We start from the raw sequence: 20,120 nt of genomic DNA, 5'->3' as shown, positions 1-20,120 counted from the left end.
TTTCCTCTTTAATAATTCATTTCAAAAGCATGAATCATCATTTCTTGATAAATCAAATAAATAGTAGAAGTCTTTAACTCATCATTTTTCCAGACAATATTTCAATAAAGACTCGGATTGTATAGAAATTTCGGCAGCACCTCCCCTGAAACTTGGACTTTGCCACCTGGTTCAGGTCCCAACTAAACCGTTTCACAATCCTTTTCAACAGTCCAATTTTCAAAATCAGTCCAAGGCAAGCCAAAATCCAACAGTCATCTCAATTCCATATTTCAAGAAAACCATTTCAAAAATCAAATCATTATCAGCCGAATAAACTCATTTCTAAAGCTTTAAAGAAACGGTTCAACAACAATAATTTATCAAACCAGATCATTTAAAGCAAACCAGGCTGAATTCAAGAGTGTATTCTATTTTTCATATTCTCAAGAAAATTAATTCAACTCAAATCAATTCCCAACGAATTAAACTCGATCTCAAAGCTTTAAAAGAATCAACTTCAAAAGCATTTCGTTTCACAAAACCACACAACAAACCAACCAACAAACGTTTATAATCAATCGAGACAATTCAAACCAAACATAGGCCGATACAATCACCCAAATACACATTTTCTCACATCAGTATCCATATGTAATAATTCCAATATACAAAATATAGTTTTTCGGAAAGTGCCCCTACCTCAAAACGCAAATTCCATAACCCAAATGTCTCACAGAGTCATTTCCGCCTCAACCCGAAATGACGGCAACCAACAACTCGGCTCCACTTGCTTCCTCCATAATCTCAACAACTCTAATCGCAACATACAACAACCGAAACTCAATCTTATAGCAATTAACGCCACAAACCTCAGCGCATGATAACAGAACAATAACCAAAAGACTTTCAAATCGAAAGCGCTTACCGAACCGAAGGAGAAACGGCTGAACCGAAATGGCGGCGGTCTCTGAACCGGTTCTTCGGTAGCCCGTCAACCACCTCAAGCTGCAGCGGAGACAAATTCTAATCACGACAACTGAAACCAACACGCAGCGACTATAGTATTTCCGGAATTCAAAAAGGACAGAAACCACAATTAAAACCCTTACCGGCAAACTTTTCCAGTGACGACAGCAGGGTCTCAAGTGGCAAAGGCTCAGCCCGGAGCTTCGACGGTGATCCCGGAAGTTGCAGAATCACTCCCGGCGGTCATAACACAGGGGCGCAGCTTCCTCCTCCGACCGCGACACCTGGGGCGGCCTGAATCCTTTTTCGGCGACAATGAGAACCCCAACAGCGCGGCGCGGTTCAGTCTGCTCCATAGCACAGTGGCGATCGGACCTCCAGCTCGCGTCGTCCTCTCTCCTAGCGGCGCTCAGTCTCAGCCTTCCTCCCCAACGCGACGCGGCTGCGACCGGTGTAGTTCGTGGACCCATGGGTGACAGCGGTGAGGCACGAGCTCCCTCTCTCCTCCGACGCGAACTCTCTCTCTCCTCCCTTTGCCCTTCGCGCGGTTCTGGAGGCGGCGTCATGGGTCGGCGGCGACATGGTTAGGTTGCGACAGCAAGGCGCGGTGGCGGTGGTGCGAGTCCATCTCTCCCTGTTTTGCGAGCTCCGTGGCGGCAAGACAGGACGCGTCGGCGGTGGTGGTTCCAGGCTTGCAGTAGCGCGCGATGGAGGTGGCGGCAAGGGCCCCCTCCCCTTCTTCTCCTCCGATTACCTCTACTCCCCCTCAGATCTCTCTTTCTTTCTTCCTTTCTTTCAGGGAACACAAGGGAAATTGTGTGCTGTTGCTTTGGGGGGAAGGGTTTCGGCTGCTGAGGGCTAGGGAGCTGAGTGTGGGCAAAAAGGGAACCAAATCAAGTAACGAGTTACTGGGTTAGGGTTTCCTTATTTTGAAAATTAGGGTTAGGGGTAATTTGGTAGTTTCGAATAAAATTGGGAATAATATAATAATTTAAACTCAATTAAATCCAACACTAATTATATATTGAAAATACTATTTGCTTATTAATTTTACAAATTATTTTCAATAAAATGTCCAAATCAAATAATTAAAAATAATATAATTAATTTCTTCATTTTCCAAAATAATAGTATTAAGAAATCATGTAAAATCCCTATTATTTCATAACTGCCAACTTTATAATCTAAATATAGAAAATAATCCAATGATTATAAAATTGGATAATAATCATAACTCATCTCAAATTCAATAAATCAAAACTTGCCTTAATTATCTTTAATAAAATAATTTCTGAAATTAAGGTTATAAATAACTATAGGATTTGAGACTTGATCATAATAAGACTTTTCAAAAGTTTTTTGTCTTACATTCTACCCAACTTATAAAAATTTTCGTCCTCGAAAATTGATACAAAACGAAAGAAGTCTCATAGCAGTTCACCCTTGAACACCTTTAAGGAAGAAGCAAATATATCTCAACATATAAACATATATACGGTTTTTCAAATACTTGGATGGTCGTATGCATAAAGATACCAAGGTAGGAGTGTAATTGCAAAGCAAACGTTACAAGATAGACTCAATGTACAAGGCCATATGATCTCAAGGCTTTACAAAAACTTGAGGTGCCAAAATAGGGTGCAAATCAAGATAGGCATTCTCAAAGCAAAGTGGTAATTAGTGTGGTAAAAGGCTACAAAGCATGTTGGTATTTAAAAGAACCCTTGGATCAAGGAAATTCAATAGGATCATCAAAGAGAAAATCAGCGCATTAGTTTGAAACAATCTCAAGCTGAGTCGAAGAAGTATGAGGTCTACAGAAAAAAATATCTCAGACCCAAGACAAAGCTCACAGAACTCAAGAGCATGATTATAAATACTTTCGAATACATTGTTCTTAAAAGAATAAAAAACTTGTGAAAAAATCATTTCGCAGTCTAAAAGATAAGTTAAACAACAAGCCTTCTTCAAGAGAGAAATAAAAGCATAAATGTGGCTTTGCTTTAATACCAATTTCATGTTAGAGTAGCTTATGTAGAGTTTCAAAATAAAATGCACACAGTTTTGGCTAAGAGCTAAACTATTTTCATCAAATATTTTAGAAAGTTAGTTGGGTGCACAATCTTAACCAAAAGTAGTCACAAAACTCGGAAGAGAAATCAAATGCTTGTTCAAAAATTCCCAAAGTTCATTTTCAAACAAGCGCGTATAAAAATTATAGCAAGGATGAAAGAGAAGTTAAACATCTATTTAGAAAAGAAGGTCCGAGATAAAAATTTGCTTACAATCTGGTAAGGAAATAAGTGGCGCGTTACAAATGAACAGGTTTTCATTAAACAAGAAAACTTTTCAAAACCTCATTTAAAATAGTACATGCCAAATTTAAATCAACTTTGTCAAAATTGAACAATGGTTTCAATTTCAATCAAGCAACAGAAAAATAAATTCAGTTTAGAACTTCTTCAAAGAGAATTCAAAACTTCAAAAGGTTCAAAACAAGACCCCAAAAGTGTTCTTGAAATCACCATCTTAGAAGAACATTCAAGAAGTTTAAGATGTACTAAAAAGGAGTCAAGCCATGCAAGAAAGAATCTTAAACCAAGATAGTTCAAACAAGACCCACTAGGCATGAGACACCAAACAAGCTTTCAATTGATCTAAAAGAATACGAAAGTCATAGGAAGGACCACTCAATCATTAGTAATTTCTCAAACATAGATCTTGGACTAAAACTCTGGTAAAGACAATGAGAGGATAAACGATGCACCATTTTGAAACAAATCAAATTGACTCATATAGAAATGAGATTCACAAGAAAATAAAAAACAAGATCAATGGTAACGTTCACAAGGTGCAAAAGATTAGTTAAAAACAAAGTCAAGTATGATATTCATGGATATAGGAGGATTAAGAGAAAATTTAGTCCGTTCATAAGAAGAAAGCTATGAGTCCAACATTTTCAAAAGAATAACAATGGCATAAACAATGTGGTATGCTAAATCAAACTCAAATCAAGATAAATTAAGTGAAGTTTATCAAACGAACTCAACCGGGATAAAAGTGAAAAATCCTTTCCTTTCAGAATTTTGAAAAATACCCAAATACATAATTAAATGAAGATGTGCATTGGAACTTTAGTAAAATTACTAGAAAGTCAAATTGTATTTAAAGTAAATGCAGTTTCGCAAACCAGTAAAAGTACAGGCGAGGTATTAGAAATAAATAGTTGTTAAACTGTATAAGAAATCTTCAAAGTTCTACATATAGATAAGTGTATATCTAGTCAACAGCAATTTTTATAAAAATCTCAAAATTGGCTGTGATCACTGTCAAATAAGAGAAAAATTGAATCAACAAGTTCTCCAAGAATGGACTTGAAATCCGGAGTTAAAATGCACAACGCAATAAGACAAGTTCAAAGCTATAGCAAGGAATACATGAATCAAGAAGGACTCAAACAGAGAAAGATAGATGCAATAGAGGAATCAAGGGTTTCAAACAAGCATATGCACTTTAAGATCAAACAAGAATGCATATGAATAGAGGAATAGAGTTGGAAAATCAAACCACCTTTCTAAAGGATCAGCAAACAAAAACCTCAAGTTAGACAATGAAAGAACAGGTCAACTCAAACAAAATTCAAGACACACAACTGAATAGCCTCGAGAAATAGTTTCCAACGTTTCCAAAACCCGCGATTCGCTTTACTCAAAACTCGTATAACATCTATGATAACCCATCAGTACTTTCATAAACATAATTCAGTAGTATTAAGTCGGCCAAACTTAATACCAAGAATTACGCAATGCAAGACTAACAGCATTAATCAATAGGCCGTCATGTGCATAAAGCTCTAATTCTCATCATTCGACAAGACCTAATACATGACAAACGCTCAAAGTATGCAATTGAAGCATAGTCGGTCCATTTCTCAGGCTCTATAGGAAAGACCGCTCTGATACCATAATGTAACACCCTAACTACCAAAGCTCACGCTTCCGGCTTCGCGACTCTGATAGCTCAGACATTACGACGACACTTATACTATTTAGTACTAAAATATGAGCCTGTTTAAAACTTTAAACCACAAAATCGCTCCCAAAAATACTTTCGTTCGACAACATACATCCATACACACACACACACACACACACACACACACACACACACACACACACACACACACACACACACATACATATATATAATATTACAAGCATTAACCAATACAGTTCCTGTCCCTCTTACAGAACATATCAAGTCCCTCTTACAGAACATATCAAGATAAAGGCGAGGGTACAATAAATAATAATCTAAAGCAACACAAAGCATCTCAACAACAATTAAATAAACTCTTCGTGACTTCTGCATCCATATCCTGAAAGGGGAAAAATGTAGGGGGGTGAGAACATCATCCTCGAAAGGGTTCTCAGTAGAGGGTTTTTGGGAATTACTGTAATAAAATACGTGAAGATAAATCGTACTAGTGATTAATAACTGACTTATGCCTCTTTTCAAAAACAACGGTTTACAGTAAAAGAGAAAATCTGAAATCCTTTTCTGAAAGAGGAAACTGTTCATTTAAAACAATATTCAAAAGCCTTTCAAAAGGTTTATCTATGCTGAACCAATTTAACCCTTCATACTTTTCCAAACTAGAAACACAAAACCGAAACCAACCATCGGTCTATCTCATTTCAACCACGGCCTTAGGCCCAAACAATCCAACCAATAACCAATCACCACAAACCAACAGAGTCCTAGTTACAAACACAGATAGGAAGTTCAAGCACAAACAAACAGTTACAGCTAGTAGAACAAGTAGCAGTTAATCTCAAATAGTCACAAAGGCAAACCAAGTACAATATGCACACCCAAACAATGTCACATAGATGCATATGATGCATGCCTGTTCCTAGCGGCTGATGATATCATCTGTCGATTATAGAGCCAACCCGACAAGTCCTGGTAGCTAACCATTTGACTGTCCCTCTGTCGTGTCTCCCCAACTCGAGTTATACTCAATATAAACTTGATCATAATCATGATCCACATCCATCACCCTCACTGGCGAATATTTATGGGGGTGAGCTCATCTGGGACTTTCACAGTGTCCGACCCCCTTGCGACATAGGGTCAACAGAGCTTTGAGTCTCCACCTAGAGCACGTGGTGGCTAGCCACTGCTTTCTCCCAGGAAAACTCGTATCTCCGATGGTGGAAGTGCAAAAATCACAATTATCAATATCTCAGCATATATGCATTCATTCTCAGCCATGGATCAACATCTATCTCAGCCATCCGGCTCACGGTTTAATCCAAAACTAGCCAATATTCATATCATACACAGCCATTCCGGCTCATAGTTCAATCCAGAACCAGCCAATATTCATAATCATACACAGCCATTCCGGCCTATAACAAAACAATACTTCCACCATTCAACATCATCAAATTCATAAAATCGGCATTTAAGCCATAAGTCACTTTTTCTCAATTCATTTCACTTTGAAATCAAGTTTCAACTCTTTTTAGCCTTGGCTTTAAAGATCTCATTTCTCAAATCATCTCAGCCTCATAAGCCACTTTTACTCAAGGTAAAATCCCCTTTAAAAACAATGCCACTCTCGACATCCTCTTTCCAAAACTTCCATAACCATGGCAAGTTAAAGATTTATTTTGAAATATTCAAAATCATCCATCCAACAATGGAATTTTATAACAAAAGCTTCTCGGCAGAGTCTTAAGTCTTTAGGGGAGAATATCATAACTCATTTTGCCAAATTCACTTAAAATCATGGCTTCCTGATTTGAGTAATAAAATAGGATCTAAGCCAAACTGAGTCACGTAATCATTTACTTCTTTCAAAGCCGTTTCCTTTACTTAGGCAAAACCAACTTCAACCCCCATGATAAATTCTAGAACGTTTCAACTGTTCAAAATTGTTTTAGTCTTGCAAGAATTCAGAATTCAAAGAGTACTTAAAACCTTTCTCAAAACATTTCAAAATAAAACTTGTCAATGGACATTTAGGTTCTTTCAAAGTCATTGAAACTCCTCTAATTGAGACCCTCAAGTCAAATTCAAAGGCATTGCCCTTGTCACATTTAAAATAGCTTTAAAACATAAATTTCATCTAAATAACTTTCTCCTGAAAGAGATACAATGCCTTTCTTAAGAAGCAAGACTAAATCACAATTTTCTCTTTAATAATTCATTTCAAAAGCATGAATCATCCTTTTCTTGATAAATCAAATAAATAGTAGAAGTCTTTAACTCATCATTTTTCCAGACAATATTTCAATAAAGACCCGGATTTTATAGAAATTTCGGTAGCACCTCCCCTAAAACTTGGATTTTGCCACCCGGTTCGGGTCCCAACTAAACCGTTTCACAATCCTTTTCAACAGTCCAATTTTCAAAATCAGTCCAAGGCAAACCAAAATCCAACAGTCATCTCAATTCCATATTTCAAGAAAACCGTTTCAAAAACCAAATCATTATCAACCGAATAAACTCATTTCTAAAGCTTTAAAGAAACAGTTCAGCAACAATAATTTATCAAAACCAGATCATTTAAAGCAAACCAGGTTGAATTCAAGAGTGTATTCTATTTTTCACATTCTCAAGAAAATCAACTCAACCCAAATCAATTCCCAACGGATTAAACTCGATCTCAAAGCTTTAAAAAAATGAACTTCAAAAGTATTTCGTTTCACAAAACCACACAACAAACCAACCAACAAACGTTATAATCAATCGAGACAATTCAAACCATACATAAGGCCGATACAATCACCCAAATACATATTTTCTCACATAAGTATCCATATGTAATAATTTCAATATACAAAATATAGTTTTTCGGAAAGCGCCCCTACCTCAAAACCTAAATTCCATAACCCAAACGTCTCACAGAGTCCTTTCCGCCTCAACCCAAAATGACGGCAACCAACAACTCGGCTCCACTTGCTTCCTCCACAATCTCAACAACTCTAATCGCAACATACAACAACCGAAACTCAATCTTATAGCAATTAACGCCACAAACCTCAGCGTATGATAACAGAACAGTAATCAAAAGACTTTCAAATCGAAAATGCTTACCGAACCGAAGGAGAAACGGCTGAACCGAAATGGCGGCGGTCTCCGAACCGGTTCGGCGGCAGCCCGGTAGCCACCTCAAGCGGCAGCAGCGACAAATTCCGATCACGACAACTGAAACAAACACGCAGCGACTATAGTATTCCCAGAATTCAAAAAGGACAAAAACCACAATTAAAACCCGTACCAGCAAACTTTTCCAGCGATGGCAGCAGGGTCTCAAGTGGCAGAGGCTCAGCCTGGAGCTCCGGCGGTGATCCCAGAAGTCGCAGAATCACTCTCGGCGATCAGAACACAGGGGCGCAGCTTCCTCCTCCGATCGCGACACCTGGGGAGGCCTGAATCCTTTTCTGGCGACAGTGAGAACCCCAACAGCGTGCCGCGGTTCATTCTGCTCCATAGCACAGCGGCGACCAGACCTCCAGCTCACGTCGTCCTCTCTCCCAGCGGCGCTCAGTCTCAGCCTTCGTCCCCGACGCAACGCGACGGCGACCGGAGCAGTTCGTGGTCCCATTGGTGACGGCGGTGAGGCACGAGCTCCCTCTCTCCTCCTACGCGAACTGTCTCTCTGTCTCCTCCCTCTTCCATTCGCACGGTTCTGGAGGCAGCGTCACGGGTCAGCGGCGACATGGTTAGGTCACGACAACAAGGCGCGGTGGCGGCGGTGCGAGTCCATCTCTCCCTATTTCGCGAGCTCGGCAGCGGCAAGGCAGGACGCATCGGATGTGGTGGTTCCAGGCTGGCAGTAGCACGCGATGGAGGTGGTGGCAAGGGCCCCCTCCCCTCCTTCTCCTCCGATTACCTCTACTCCCCCTCAGATCTCTATTTCTTTATTCCTTTCTTTCAGGGAACACAAGGAAAACTGTGTGCTGTTGCTTTGGGGGGAAGGGTTTCGGCTGCTGAGGGCTAGGGAGCTGAGTGTGGGCAAAAAGGAACCGAGTCAAGTAACGGGTTACTGGGTTAAAGTTTTCTTATTTTGAAAATTAGGGTTAGGGGTAATTTGATAGTTTCGAATAAAATTGGGAATAATATAATAATTAAAACTCAATTAAATCCAACACTAATTATATATTGAAAATACTATTTGCTCATTAATTTTACAAATTATTTTCAATAAAATGTCCAAATCAAATAATTAGGAATAATATAATTAATTTCTTTATTTTCCAAAATAACAGTATCAAGAAATCATGTAAAATTTCTATTATTTCATAACTGCCAACTTTATAATCTAAATATAGAAAATAATCCAATAATTATAAAATTTGATAATAATCATAACTCATCTCAAATTCAATAAATCAAAACTTGCCTTAATTATCTTTAATAAAATAATTTCTGAAATTAAGGCTATAAATAACTATAGGATTTGAGACTTGATCATAATAAGACTTTTCAAAAGTTTTGGGTCTTACACTTCTCACGCGTAACGTAAACCTCTACACCTCTACCGCGGTTTATGTCCAAATCATAATCCACCGTACTCCTATTGTGGCTTTTATAGAAATAGAAAAGATGCATTTGTGTCTTTAATGTATAGATGTTGTATTCTGGTAATATTAAAAGGTAAATAATTTATTTTGGTAACTTACCCTAATTATTATACATTGATATATTAATTTTTAAAATTTGATTGTTTTTTATAGACATCCACACTTAAAAGCCCAAAATAAAGAAAACTAGACGGAAACTATCTTAGAGAAAACAGTTTTAATGAAGTTTGCATGAAAATTTAAAGAAATACACGAGGGAATAGAGAAAAAAATGATATCCAAACTTAAAACTTAATTGTTTTTGTTTTAAGTAGATTTAGAATAGATAAATTGATATTTATTGGAATTTATATTCATATAAAATGATACTTGAAAGAAAATTTTAAAGTAATTGGAATTTGATACCAATTGAAATTTGTATATAAATTGTTGTCATTTTAAACTTTTAATGGAGGTTTAGAATAGGAATTAGATGCTAGTTGGAATTACTTGATTGTTGCTAGTTTAATATTTGATTGTTGTTGTTTTAATGTATATTTAATATTTGATTGTTACTGTGTTAATATTTGGCTATTGTTGTTTTAATGTAGATTTAATATTTGATTGTTATTCTTATTGTTACTAATGTATGATTGTATTAATATAGGTTTAATGCTAATTAATATTTTTCTGCTAGTTATTTTTAGAAATTGAAATTTGATTGATGTTAAAGTGTTAATAAAGATATTTATTTCCTACTAATATAGGTTTAACATTTGTTGACGGACTATTTTATATTTTTATTTAAATGAGATTCGGTTAATTGGTTCAACCAGTGACCTAACGGTTGAATCAGTAATCTAGTGACTTAGTAATTTGACTGAGTCGATTATTGGTTCGATTCTGACAATTATGTTCTCTTGTATGATTTTGAAAACCAGACCGAATTGGTCAGTTGGACCAATTCAACTGTGAACCGGATGCCTATGCGGTTCGGTCAACATAAAAACTGCCATGTTAAAAATTGGATGCAAACCACTGAACCGGATGGTCGGATCGAACCAAGGCCGGCCGGTTTTATTGAAACGGCATCGTTTTCGCGTTTTAGAAGAGCCAGGTTCTCCTCGGTCCTCACCTGAAGCCCTCGCCCCCCTCTCGAGCCCCATTCCTGATTCCTCAGTCTCCTATACTCTCTTTATTTCGCCGCCTGGTTCGTCGTGGTCGTTCGCCAATCCTCCTGTTTCGTCGTGCTCGAAGGCCCTTCCATTCCCCCAACGTCAGCGTCTCCAGGTCCTGCTCCGCCGTTGTCTGTCTGTCGTGTTCGTCGCCGGCTCCCCGTCGTCCGTCGCCAGCTCGCCAGTGTTCGTCGCCAGCTTCCCCTCGTCCGTCGCTCTCACTCAAATCTCTGGTCACTTCCCTCGCCGAAGGTAATGCCTCGGATGCTCAGTCAGTGCTCGGTGCTTTCTCTTAGTTGACTGGCTTTGCTCACTGCTTGATGATAAATTTTAACTCTGTTACTGGCTTGTTCTTGTTTGTTCTGGGTTGATTAACTGTTACTGGCTTACTGATTGATGATAAGTTGATCCCGATAAATTGTTACTGGTTTGTTCTTCCTTTTTTTTGTTCTGTTGTTAAATTTTGTTAAAGTTTCTTGATCATAAATTTTGTGCTCAATGCCTAATGGAATACTTGTAATTTAAGTTGGTGCTTAATACTCTTATTGTATCACAAAGCTCACTACTAGTGCCTGCTGTTCGTGTTATTTTTTTTAGTTCAGAAATGATCAAATTATATTGATTATTGAATGGCTCTGCTCACTACTGCTATGCTATGTTGTACTCTGGTTTGTGTCTTCTTTGCTGCTGTGCTGTGTTTTTTGCGCTCTGCTGTTCACTGCTGTGCTTTTTTGTGTTCAATTAAGTCAATTAAAACTATGCTTTGGGCTTAATTGTGCTTCCATTGTTAAGTTAGTTAATTCAGCATATGAATTTTGCCAACTATGCATTTCTTAGATTAAGACTTGCACTAGTTTCTTTGCTAGTAACAACTTATGTGACTGATTTTGCACCGTTATGAACTTATCTATTCCCCTTGTAGGCATGCACTTGGTGGCTTTGATGGAAGCACAATGGTGTCGACCATCGAAGTGTTTGATCCTCGTCGCAAAGCATGGATAACCAGGAACCCATCAATCATCCTCGTCGCGAAGCACAATATGGTGTCACCTAACCCTTTTTTTTTAATTATATAGGCATCTTTAACCAATTCTCCAAGTCTATAAGTGAGCTACCACCAGTTTCCCCTTCTTCTAGGGTAACCACTTTGTCTACAGGTTTATTGATGACTGCAGTTATGTTTTAGGGTATTAAATTTTTAATTTATTTATTATTTTATTATAAAATGGTTTTTCCAGTTGAACCATGGTTGAACCGGTTGAATCAGTGAACCAGTAAACTAGTAACTAGAATGGTTCGATGACTGGTCCGATTTTCAGAACCTTGCTCTCTTGTATTAATTTTTTTCAAAAGTTTAGATACTATTAGAAAATTGTGGGTCTGTGTGGTTTAGATACATGTGCATTGATCTGTTTGACTTAAATATGTAAATCTTGAAGTTGTCAATTTATGTTGATTACATAATATAGAATTAGAATATTATTGAATCTTTTTTTAATTTTTTTTTATTTTTAGAGAATAAATGCTAATCTGTGTCAATTTTTGGTCATATACGAAACTGAATTTGCAGAAGACCAGGCAGTTGTTTATGCTTCTAAATGGGTTTTTAGTGTTACTCCTGACCATGATTATATAAAGGTAATGAATTCGAATTGGACTTGATACATTGATCGCCTCCTATTGTCCTTAGTTGCCACCATCTTTGATATCTCCGGTATTTTCATCTCACAAACACGCAGTATCCCGTAATCAGACATGAATTTGTTGAATACGGTCCCTTCATCAGCGCCTCCATGTCCTTCTCTACCTTTGCGCACCCACTCCAACCTGTCCAAGTCACTCCAATTCTCATATCCGAAACCATCCAAATTCACATCTTACGGAGCAAGGCTGTAAGTCGCACTACTATTCTGTTTATACACATTTAACACTTGAAAAATTCTCACCAACAGTGTTAAGGAAATTGCGCAGCTGCGAGCTCTTTGATTTGCACCAAGAGCAAGTCCCTTATGAAGTGGCATGGTCTTGGCAGAAAGACATTGTGAAGGAAAAGAAGGCTCAGCTTGAGAACGAAGGAGATTGCAGTGACACCCTTATTGTGCTGCAGCACCCTTCTGTGTATACATTGGGTACTGCCAGTACCAAGGACAACCTAAATTTCAACATCAACAATGCACCCTTTAATGTTTATCGTACTGAGCGAGGTGGTGAAGTTACATACCATGGTCCTGGCCAGCTAGTTCTGTACCCTATTATCAATCTAAGAAGACACAAGATGGATCTACATTGGTACCTCAGGACACTGGAAGAGCTTGTCATTCGTGTTCTTTCTTCGACATTTTCCATTCAAGCTTCTCGAGTGGAGGGTTTAACTGGTGTCTGGGTTGGTAAGTCTAACTTCCTTTTTTTTGCTTCTATGCAACCTTAGACTTGTATACTTTTGATAATAATACCACTCAAATTTAGGTTCATAAGAATATAATATTATAATTTCATATATCATGAAAGATTAGCTTGATATTCAAGATTATTGGCTTTATCGATTCAATTCAAAATAGGTTGGATAAATTAGTCTTGGTCATGTTTAACATTTTAGATATTGCAGCCAAGTTTACAATCTTTCTAGCTAACTTGTAAACTCTTACAAGTATACCAATTTACATTTCCAATTAAGTTTATGACTTCACGACTAAACTCTCATGAGTTTTAGTCTAGCTTTACAATTATATGTGTTAGATGAACTCTCGGGTTAGATTAATTTGGTTTCAGCTTATAGAATGGCTTCTACAAGGACATATATAAATTATATGCTACTGCCTGATACCTAAGCATTCACGACATAAATTAGTTGATGGATTGATTAGTCCAAAACCATTGTCTTCTTTTTTGAAATTCTCCTAACTCCTCGTTGAAATTTTCTCCAGGAAATGAGAAAGTTGCAGCTGTAGGTATAAGAGTGTCTCATTGGATAACATACCATGGCTTAGCACTTAATGTCACAACAGATTTGACTCCCTTCAAATGGATCATCCCATGTGGCATACGCAACCGCGAGGTTGGAAGCATTAAAGGGTTGTTACTGAGAGAAGCTCAGTCATCAAATATGGCTGCTAATGGAACAAATGATCTGCATTCTATTATGCATGATGATGGCGGTCTAATTGGTATTACTCGCAACTCCTTGATTGAAGAGTTTTCAAAAGTGTTTCAGCTTGAGTACCATCATAGAACTATTTCTGTACCTATGTTGTATGAAAGGAATCAAAGTGATCTTGTTACTGAAACACAGCAAAGTTGAATTTGTTTGATTTCATACCGAGTCCTTGGAAATATTTATCTTAAGGGTAAGCTAAAACATTGCAACTACTTTTTATTTCTTTCAAGTTTCAAATGCCAAAGATGACCAACAAGATAAAACAATACAATAATAACAGGAATCCATTTGTTGTTAATTATTATTATTATTATTATTATTATTATTATTATTATTAATGGTAGCTGTATTCCTGGAGTTTTCTTGAGTTCTTATTCTTCTTGAATGGTTTTGATTTTGCTTCTAGTGGTGCCAATGTTGGTTGTGAAGTCTCAGAATTGGGTGCCTCAGAAGCTGCACTCAAGTATAAGATAAATTAATGTCACATTGTTTTGCCAAAATTTTCATGGAAAGTAAGTACATTAACAAAGAGTAATAAATCATTGTCTTTTACACAACTTAGTCATATTATATTTTAATTAGCAAATTGAGGGATTTCATAAATACCTTGTGGGCTGAGTGGAGATTCAGTTATTGGAGGAAGTGATTGGTCATTTGATCCAAGCATTGCTGGACCTGCGAATAAATATTTTCTATATATAAAACAGTTTATCCAAATTGAAATTTAACTCAATATGGGATTTAGACAGATGAAATTTATCATAAGGAATAATGTGAAAACGGAAAACATGCTAAATTACAAAATAGTATAGCTATTGAACAAAGTAACTACCTGGAGCTGGTATAGGAGAGCCAGAAGCTGCAATAATGTACAATAATAATACTTCATTAGCTATTTAAATATTTCATTAAGAAAATAACAATGGGAAAAGGTACGTTTTGACACATTATTATGTAATAAGAATATTAGTAATTTAGATTATTACGAAAAAATATTGTATGTAACTCAATTACACAAGGTAATGTTGAGTTTAGATAGTTTAATCCAATTATCCAAACTTAACCAGCCCTTATCAAACCCCTTTTAGAATATATTTGTGAATTTTGATTTTTGAAGAAAATAACAGGAAATAAATTAGAATAAGTATAGAAAACTAATTTTTAATTAGCCAACATTAGTTAATTTTTTTATTATAAAATTGTTTTTGTAACCATCCGATTTAGGAGGTTTAAGGTTTTAGGGTTTAAGATTAGGGTTTGGAGTATAATATTTAAGATTTAAGATTTAGAGTTTAAAATTTAGAAAAAATGAGGATTTAGAATTTAGAATTAAAAAATTTAGCTGGCTGCAAAATAGCTGTCTTCCTATTGAAATTATGGGATTAGTGTGTAAATTGGATTAAATTTTTTTATATTTTGAAGCCCTTCTTTGCCTCTCCCTCCAAAATCAAAACTTTAAGGAATAAGGACACACCTTTGCACTGTAAAGGAAGTTCATTGATGCTGCATGCTTGTGGAAGAAAAAGGGCAAGAACACTGTTAATAGGTAATGGGATTGGAGCATTGGCTGAAATCACAAGGCAAGCACAATCTATACTATTACTCATCAAAGACCTTAGTGAATCACAACATGAAGATGATGGTGCTAATCCATTACTTGAACTTCCTGTGATGAAGTTTGCACATGGTGTGAAATTGGTTATCATTGATGTTGTACATGGTGTAGTAATTTGACCCTTAACCAAGTTTAGTGAACCCATAATTATAATTAGTACGGTTGATATCATAGTGATTTGGAAAGCATATGTGAGTTGTCCCATATTAGTCTTTGGTGGGTTAAAGAATGATTTGATTGTAGGTATGTGTCTTTGGATGTTGATTGGTTTGATCATAAGATAAGGACATGATTTATACATTGCAATGACTCAACGAAAAAGAATTGGTAGATTTGAATTTGATGATTTAGGAGTTCAACTACTTTAACCAACATGTATATTGGAATATCTTTTGTTAATTCCCATTGCTGTATTTGGTATGGTTGGTTAGAATGCATATTTTCGTTTTTCAAAACCAAATGTGTGAAAAAAAAAAATCAATACACTTCTCATTTGGCATCTTTTTGTTTTAGCATATTTTAACACTAAACTATTCTCTTATGTTTCAAATAAGCATCTAACTTTATCTAGGTATACAAATTTTAAAAATAGAACAACTTAATGTTAGATAAATTCACATAAAGGAACAAAATTATCCTTTTTAATGTTTTATACAAAATATTTTTTATAATATCTTTTTATACTTATTTTTGTGAAGTTCGATATTCCCTAAACACGCGTATTTAATGAGATAAATACTCTTAATTGTAATTCCATCTTGAACCAGATTAATTAATCTCAATTATAGAATCATTTCTACTAAAAATTAGATCCAAATAAAGTTTTAAACATTAATGTATGTGAGACTAGAAAATGTAGTAAAATAAACAATTTGAAGACAATTTCAAGAAAATACCATATGGTTATTATAAAATTTGGAGTGGTAAAGTCAAACATATTAAGGAATCCTATAACATTTTTATTTTATTTTATATTTTTTTTAAAGTTAGAAAAGAGACTCGTACTTGAAACCTCTAAATGAAGATAGAAAGTCTATACCATTTGAGTTATAACTCGTTACTATAATACTCTTTTTACATTAAAACAGTCCATTAGTTATAGTTATACGACAACATTAACCTTTGTATGTATGATAATGTCATCAAATTAGAAAGGGTTGGCAACCTACATTTACTTGTCCATTTTCTTGAAATATCTTTTCTCTTTCTATATAACTCTTTGTTCAAGTCTCACTCAAAACATCATCAACTAGTTAGTTTCTCAATCCACACACATACACAAGAACAAGAACAAGGCATTGAGAATTCTTAGTATTCTAACATTGGAAGTAATGGCAAGATCTTCTTTGAGCTTAGTTATTATGGTTCTTGTTGTGGGGGCCACAATGTGGAACCAAGAAGCAAAAGCTCAATCATCATCATCATCATCAAGTTGCACAAGCACATTAACTAGCTTGAGTCCTTGCTTGAACTACATAATGGGAAGCTCATCAACACCATCATCTTCATGTTGCTCTCAACTCTCAAGTGTGGTTAAATCTTCCCCACAGTGCTTATGCTCTGTCCTTAATGGTGGAGGTTCCAATTTGGGAATCCCCATTAACCAAACTCTTGCTTTGTCTCTTCCTAGTGCTTGCAAAGTTCAAACTCCACCAGTAAGCCAATGCAAAGGTAAGAAAATAAATATTATGTTAACGCGAAAATATATTGTCTTAAGTATTCAAGTTCTATACATCGCTGATCCGTGGATTCAGCGATGTATCAAAAAGTGACAGTGACAGATAACAGACAACAGCGAGAATATAAGGCTAATAACTTATTTGGTCATGGCATGAATTTTGTAGGTGTTAATGGAGGAGCATCTTCGGGTTCTCCGGTGGGATCTCCATTTGGTTCCCCAGCGGAATCTCCAGCTGATTCACCTGAAGGTTCAGTTGCACCTTCAGATTCAGGTTCAGATTCTCCCTCAGGTATAATATTGTAGAAAAGGAACTTTGAAAATGTTTCCCTCCTTTTCATGATATAATAAACTCAGAATTAACAGTTTAATTAAGATTGTTAGTAGAAAAGATGTTTCAATGCATGATAACACTTTTTAGTTTGGTGTATTCTATTGTTGTAGTTGCAGGATCTAAGAGAGTTCCAGGAACAAATGGTGGGTCATCTGATGGAAGCAACATTAAATTCCCCTCCCACTTTTTGCTCTCTCTTCTTGTAATTGTTTCTTGTTTCTCTTCCATCACCAACCTCTGATTTTTGAGTCTTGTCTGCAGAGACTTGAGAGACTTGAGTGCTGAGGTTTTTTAATGATGTTTTGCCTTTTGTTGTGTCACTTCATATCTGTGTAGTTTGTCTAAATAATGAGTTTAATTTTATATATTATTCAGGATTGATTATGTCATAGAAACCTACTGATTAATCTAAATTTTCTGAGCTATGAAACAAAACTATGTATGACTCATTAGTTCAACAACTAATTGAAACTGGGTTCAATTTTCTTTAATTTACAAAGGATAGAGCATACGTATTAATCTACTAATGTAACTTACATTGCTTATTGTGGGGAATTGGGTATCTCGAACTGGGAGGAGGAATAAGTATGAGTTGTTAAGTGCTTGCTGAATAATCCAAAGTCTCACATCGTGGGGATCAGAATGTGAGGGTGATGCATTGGGATATAAAAGAGAAGGGAGTACAACAATTGCAATATACTTACCTGGACGGGGTCGATGGGCGATCAAGAAGGCCCATGGCCTAGGCTGGTGACTTCCATTGCACTTCGGAAGGGTGCCCGCCTAAGGTCTACCCAAGTGGTGGAGCCTACGTCATAATTTGTGGCAGTGGGGGCCTGCGTTCGCGCGGCCCCTTCCAATCCAGTTTAAAAGTTTTCGGGCTTTAGATCTTTGGGCATGCTCGTTATTCTATGCGGTTCTACTAAATCGGAAAGAATACACTGGTAAAGGAAGAGAGAGAAATGTACATTAGAATAAAACATGTGGATTAATTTTAGGAAATTATTTAATTTAATTAATTAATTAAAATTTAAATGTGAAAACAACTAAACGGGACTGTTTTTAAATAAAAAAATTATTATTTTCAAAAGAAAATAGAAGAGTATTTGTTTATCAGGATATAATTTTTTTTAAAATTGAATAAATATAATTAATTATACGAAAGTAATAATAGGAATATATTTATTTTTATTAAATTAAATTATTATAAAAGTCGTATTTTAGTAAATAATGTTCTTTCAAATTTTTTGAAAATAATGAATTTTTTTATTGATTAAAAATGCCCAAGTAAAAGAGCCCCACCTATGAAGGGCATACCCGTAAATATCACCAAAGATGAAAGGGAACAAATCAAGTTGGTGGGCTTAAATCACATTTTTATTTGAAAAAGAAAGTTACAACAATGTTAAATAGATTGATAAAAGCACATTGGACTGAACACACCAACAGAGGTAGAGATTTCTAATAACATAGAAAACTCTTCCAATAGTAGTAATATACAGAGAAAACTACACCAATTTTATAATTTCAACTAAATTTAAAAAAAAACCTCACAAAAAATAGAACCCTAAACTCTGCAAGAAAGCCCCTCTGCTTATATAAATGCAAAAGTAATATTTTCATAAACAAATTATGCTCTTTATTTCTTTTTTTTCCTTCTTTTACATTTGTGATGTATTTATATTAGTTTTTAATGATAAAAGATTTTATAAAGTTAGTTATTTTGCACTAGAAAAAATCACTATATATTTATCATATTTTTAATATGTATTTTTTATTCTAGCATATATTATTGTTCATACCCTGGTCCAATGCAAAGGCCCAGGTCCAACTAAAAGGCTTAACCTGAAGGATTAGAGCCTAGCTAAGTACCGACCTTCACATAAGAAGTCGGTATCAACCACGACTTGGTCTGAAGAAGTCGGATATGAGATTAAACTGGCAGATAAGTACTCAAATGAGTAACCGCCCATAAAATCTCTCTAACCGCTTCATAAAGCCATATCTTAACCTCCCCAAGATAATAGGGACGGTTAGCACCCTAAAGATACGGCACTGCTCCAACGGTGGTTATTGGCTCACCACTATAAATACACTGACACCCCTCAGGTATCTCTAAACCCAATACTCTCTAGACCTGCTCACACTCTTGCTAACTTAGGCATCGGAGTGTCCTTGCAGGTACCACCCCCCATTCACTCGCGAGTACAAGTCGGACGGAGCCTCCCGAGTTACAGATCACCCGGAGTTCTCCTCCTTCACGCACTTGGGCCGCCAAACGCCATCTACCTATTTAATCTCCGGTTACCTACCGTAACATTGGCGCCGTTGCCGGGGACCCGAGAGATCATCCATCGATGGCGGATAGATCCCACGAAGAAGGCCATGTGGAAACAGATTCTGAACAAGAGAATCTAGACAGGGGTAATGACAATGAAGACATGGCCCAACAACAAGATAACGACCAACACAGAGAGGGTACCTTCGGAGTGAAGAATCCGAAGGTAAATTCTTCAGATGGACGTGAGTCAGAAAAGGGCGGACCATCCCACATAACTGAATTGATGGGATTAGTCCATAGCCGCCTGGAACAATTGGAGCAAGAGCGGGAGAAACAGAAGGAAACCGAAAGGTACCTTA

The 20,120-nt window shown here is 36.4% G+C and overlaps 3 protein-coding genes and 1 non-coding gene across 4 annotated transcripts; 3 read left to right on the top strand and 1 right to left on the bottom strand.

The window, feature by feature from the left end:
• The first annotated feature begins 10,660 nt into the window (after positions 1–10,660).
• Positions 10,661–14,029, top strand: LOC107473383 (octanoyltransferase LIP2p, chloroplastic). The gene is made up of 6 exons (XM_021134985.2): positions 10,661–10,951; positions 11,622–11,837; positions 12,270–12,337; positions 12,439–12,591; positions 12,671–13,086; positions 13,624–14,029. The coding sequence occupies exons 4-6, from the start codon at positions 12,455–12,457 to the stop codon at positions 13,995–13,997; spliced, it is 927 nt and encodes a 308-aa protein (XP_020990644.1). The 5' UTR covers positions 10,661–10,951; positions 11,622–11,837; positions 12,270–12,337; positions 12,439–12,454; the 3' UTR covers positions 13,998–14,029.
• A 15-nt stretch (positions 14,030–14,044) lies between these two features.
• Positions 14,045–15,716, bottom strand: LOC107473384 (non-specific lipid transfer protein GPI-anchored 16). The gene is made up of 4 exons (XM_052257342.1): positions 15,328–15,716; positions 14,686–14,712; positions 14,460–14,528; positions 14,045–14,306 (listed from the first exon to the last, which is right to left on the bottom strand). The coding sequence occupies exons 1-4, from the start codon at positions 15,671–15,673 to the stop codon at positions 14,188–14,190; spliced, it is 561 nt and encodes a 186-aa protein (XP_052113302.1). The 5' UTR covers positions 15,674–15,716; the 3' UTR covers positions 14,045–14,187.
• A 987-nt stretch (positions 15,717–16,703) lies between these two features.
• Positions 16,704–17,875, top strand: LOC107473429 (non-specific lipid transfer protein GPI-anchored 5). The gene is made up of 3 exons (XM_016092985.3): positions 16,704–17,139; positions 17,313–17,438; positions 17,591–17,875. Exons 1-3 carry the CDS (start codon positions 16,800–16,802, stop codon positions 17,719–17,721), a joined length of 597 nt encoding a protein of 198 aa, XP_015948471.1. The 5' UTR covers positions 16,704–16,799; the 3' UTR covers positions 17,722–17,875.
• A 301-nt stretch (positions 17,876–18,176) lies between these two features.
• On the top strand, positions 18,177–18,337 carry LOC127745029 (U1 spliceosomal RNA). The gene has a single exon (XR_008006218.1). It is a non-coding gene; the product is annotated as a U1 spliceosomal RNA (small nuclear RNA).
• The last annotated feature ends 1,783 nt before the right edge of the window (positions 18,338–20,120 follow it).

This window comes from Arachis duranensis, chromosome 2, assembly GCF_000817695.3.
Source record: "Arachis duranensis cultivar V14167 chromosome 2, aradu.V14167.gnm2.J7QH, whole genome shotgun sequence".
Lineage (NCBI taxonomy): Eukaryota > Viridiplantae > Streptophyta > Magnoliopsida > Fabales > Fabaceae > Arachis > Arachis duranensis.
This window is presented reverse-complemented; position numbering and strand designations above follow the sequence as displayed.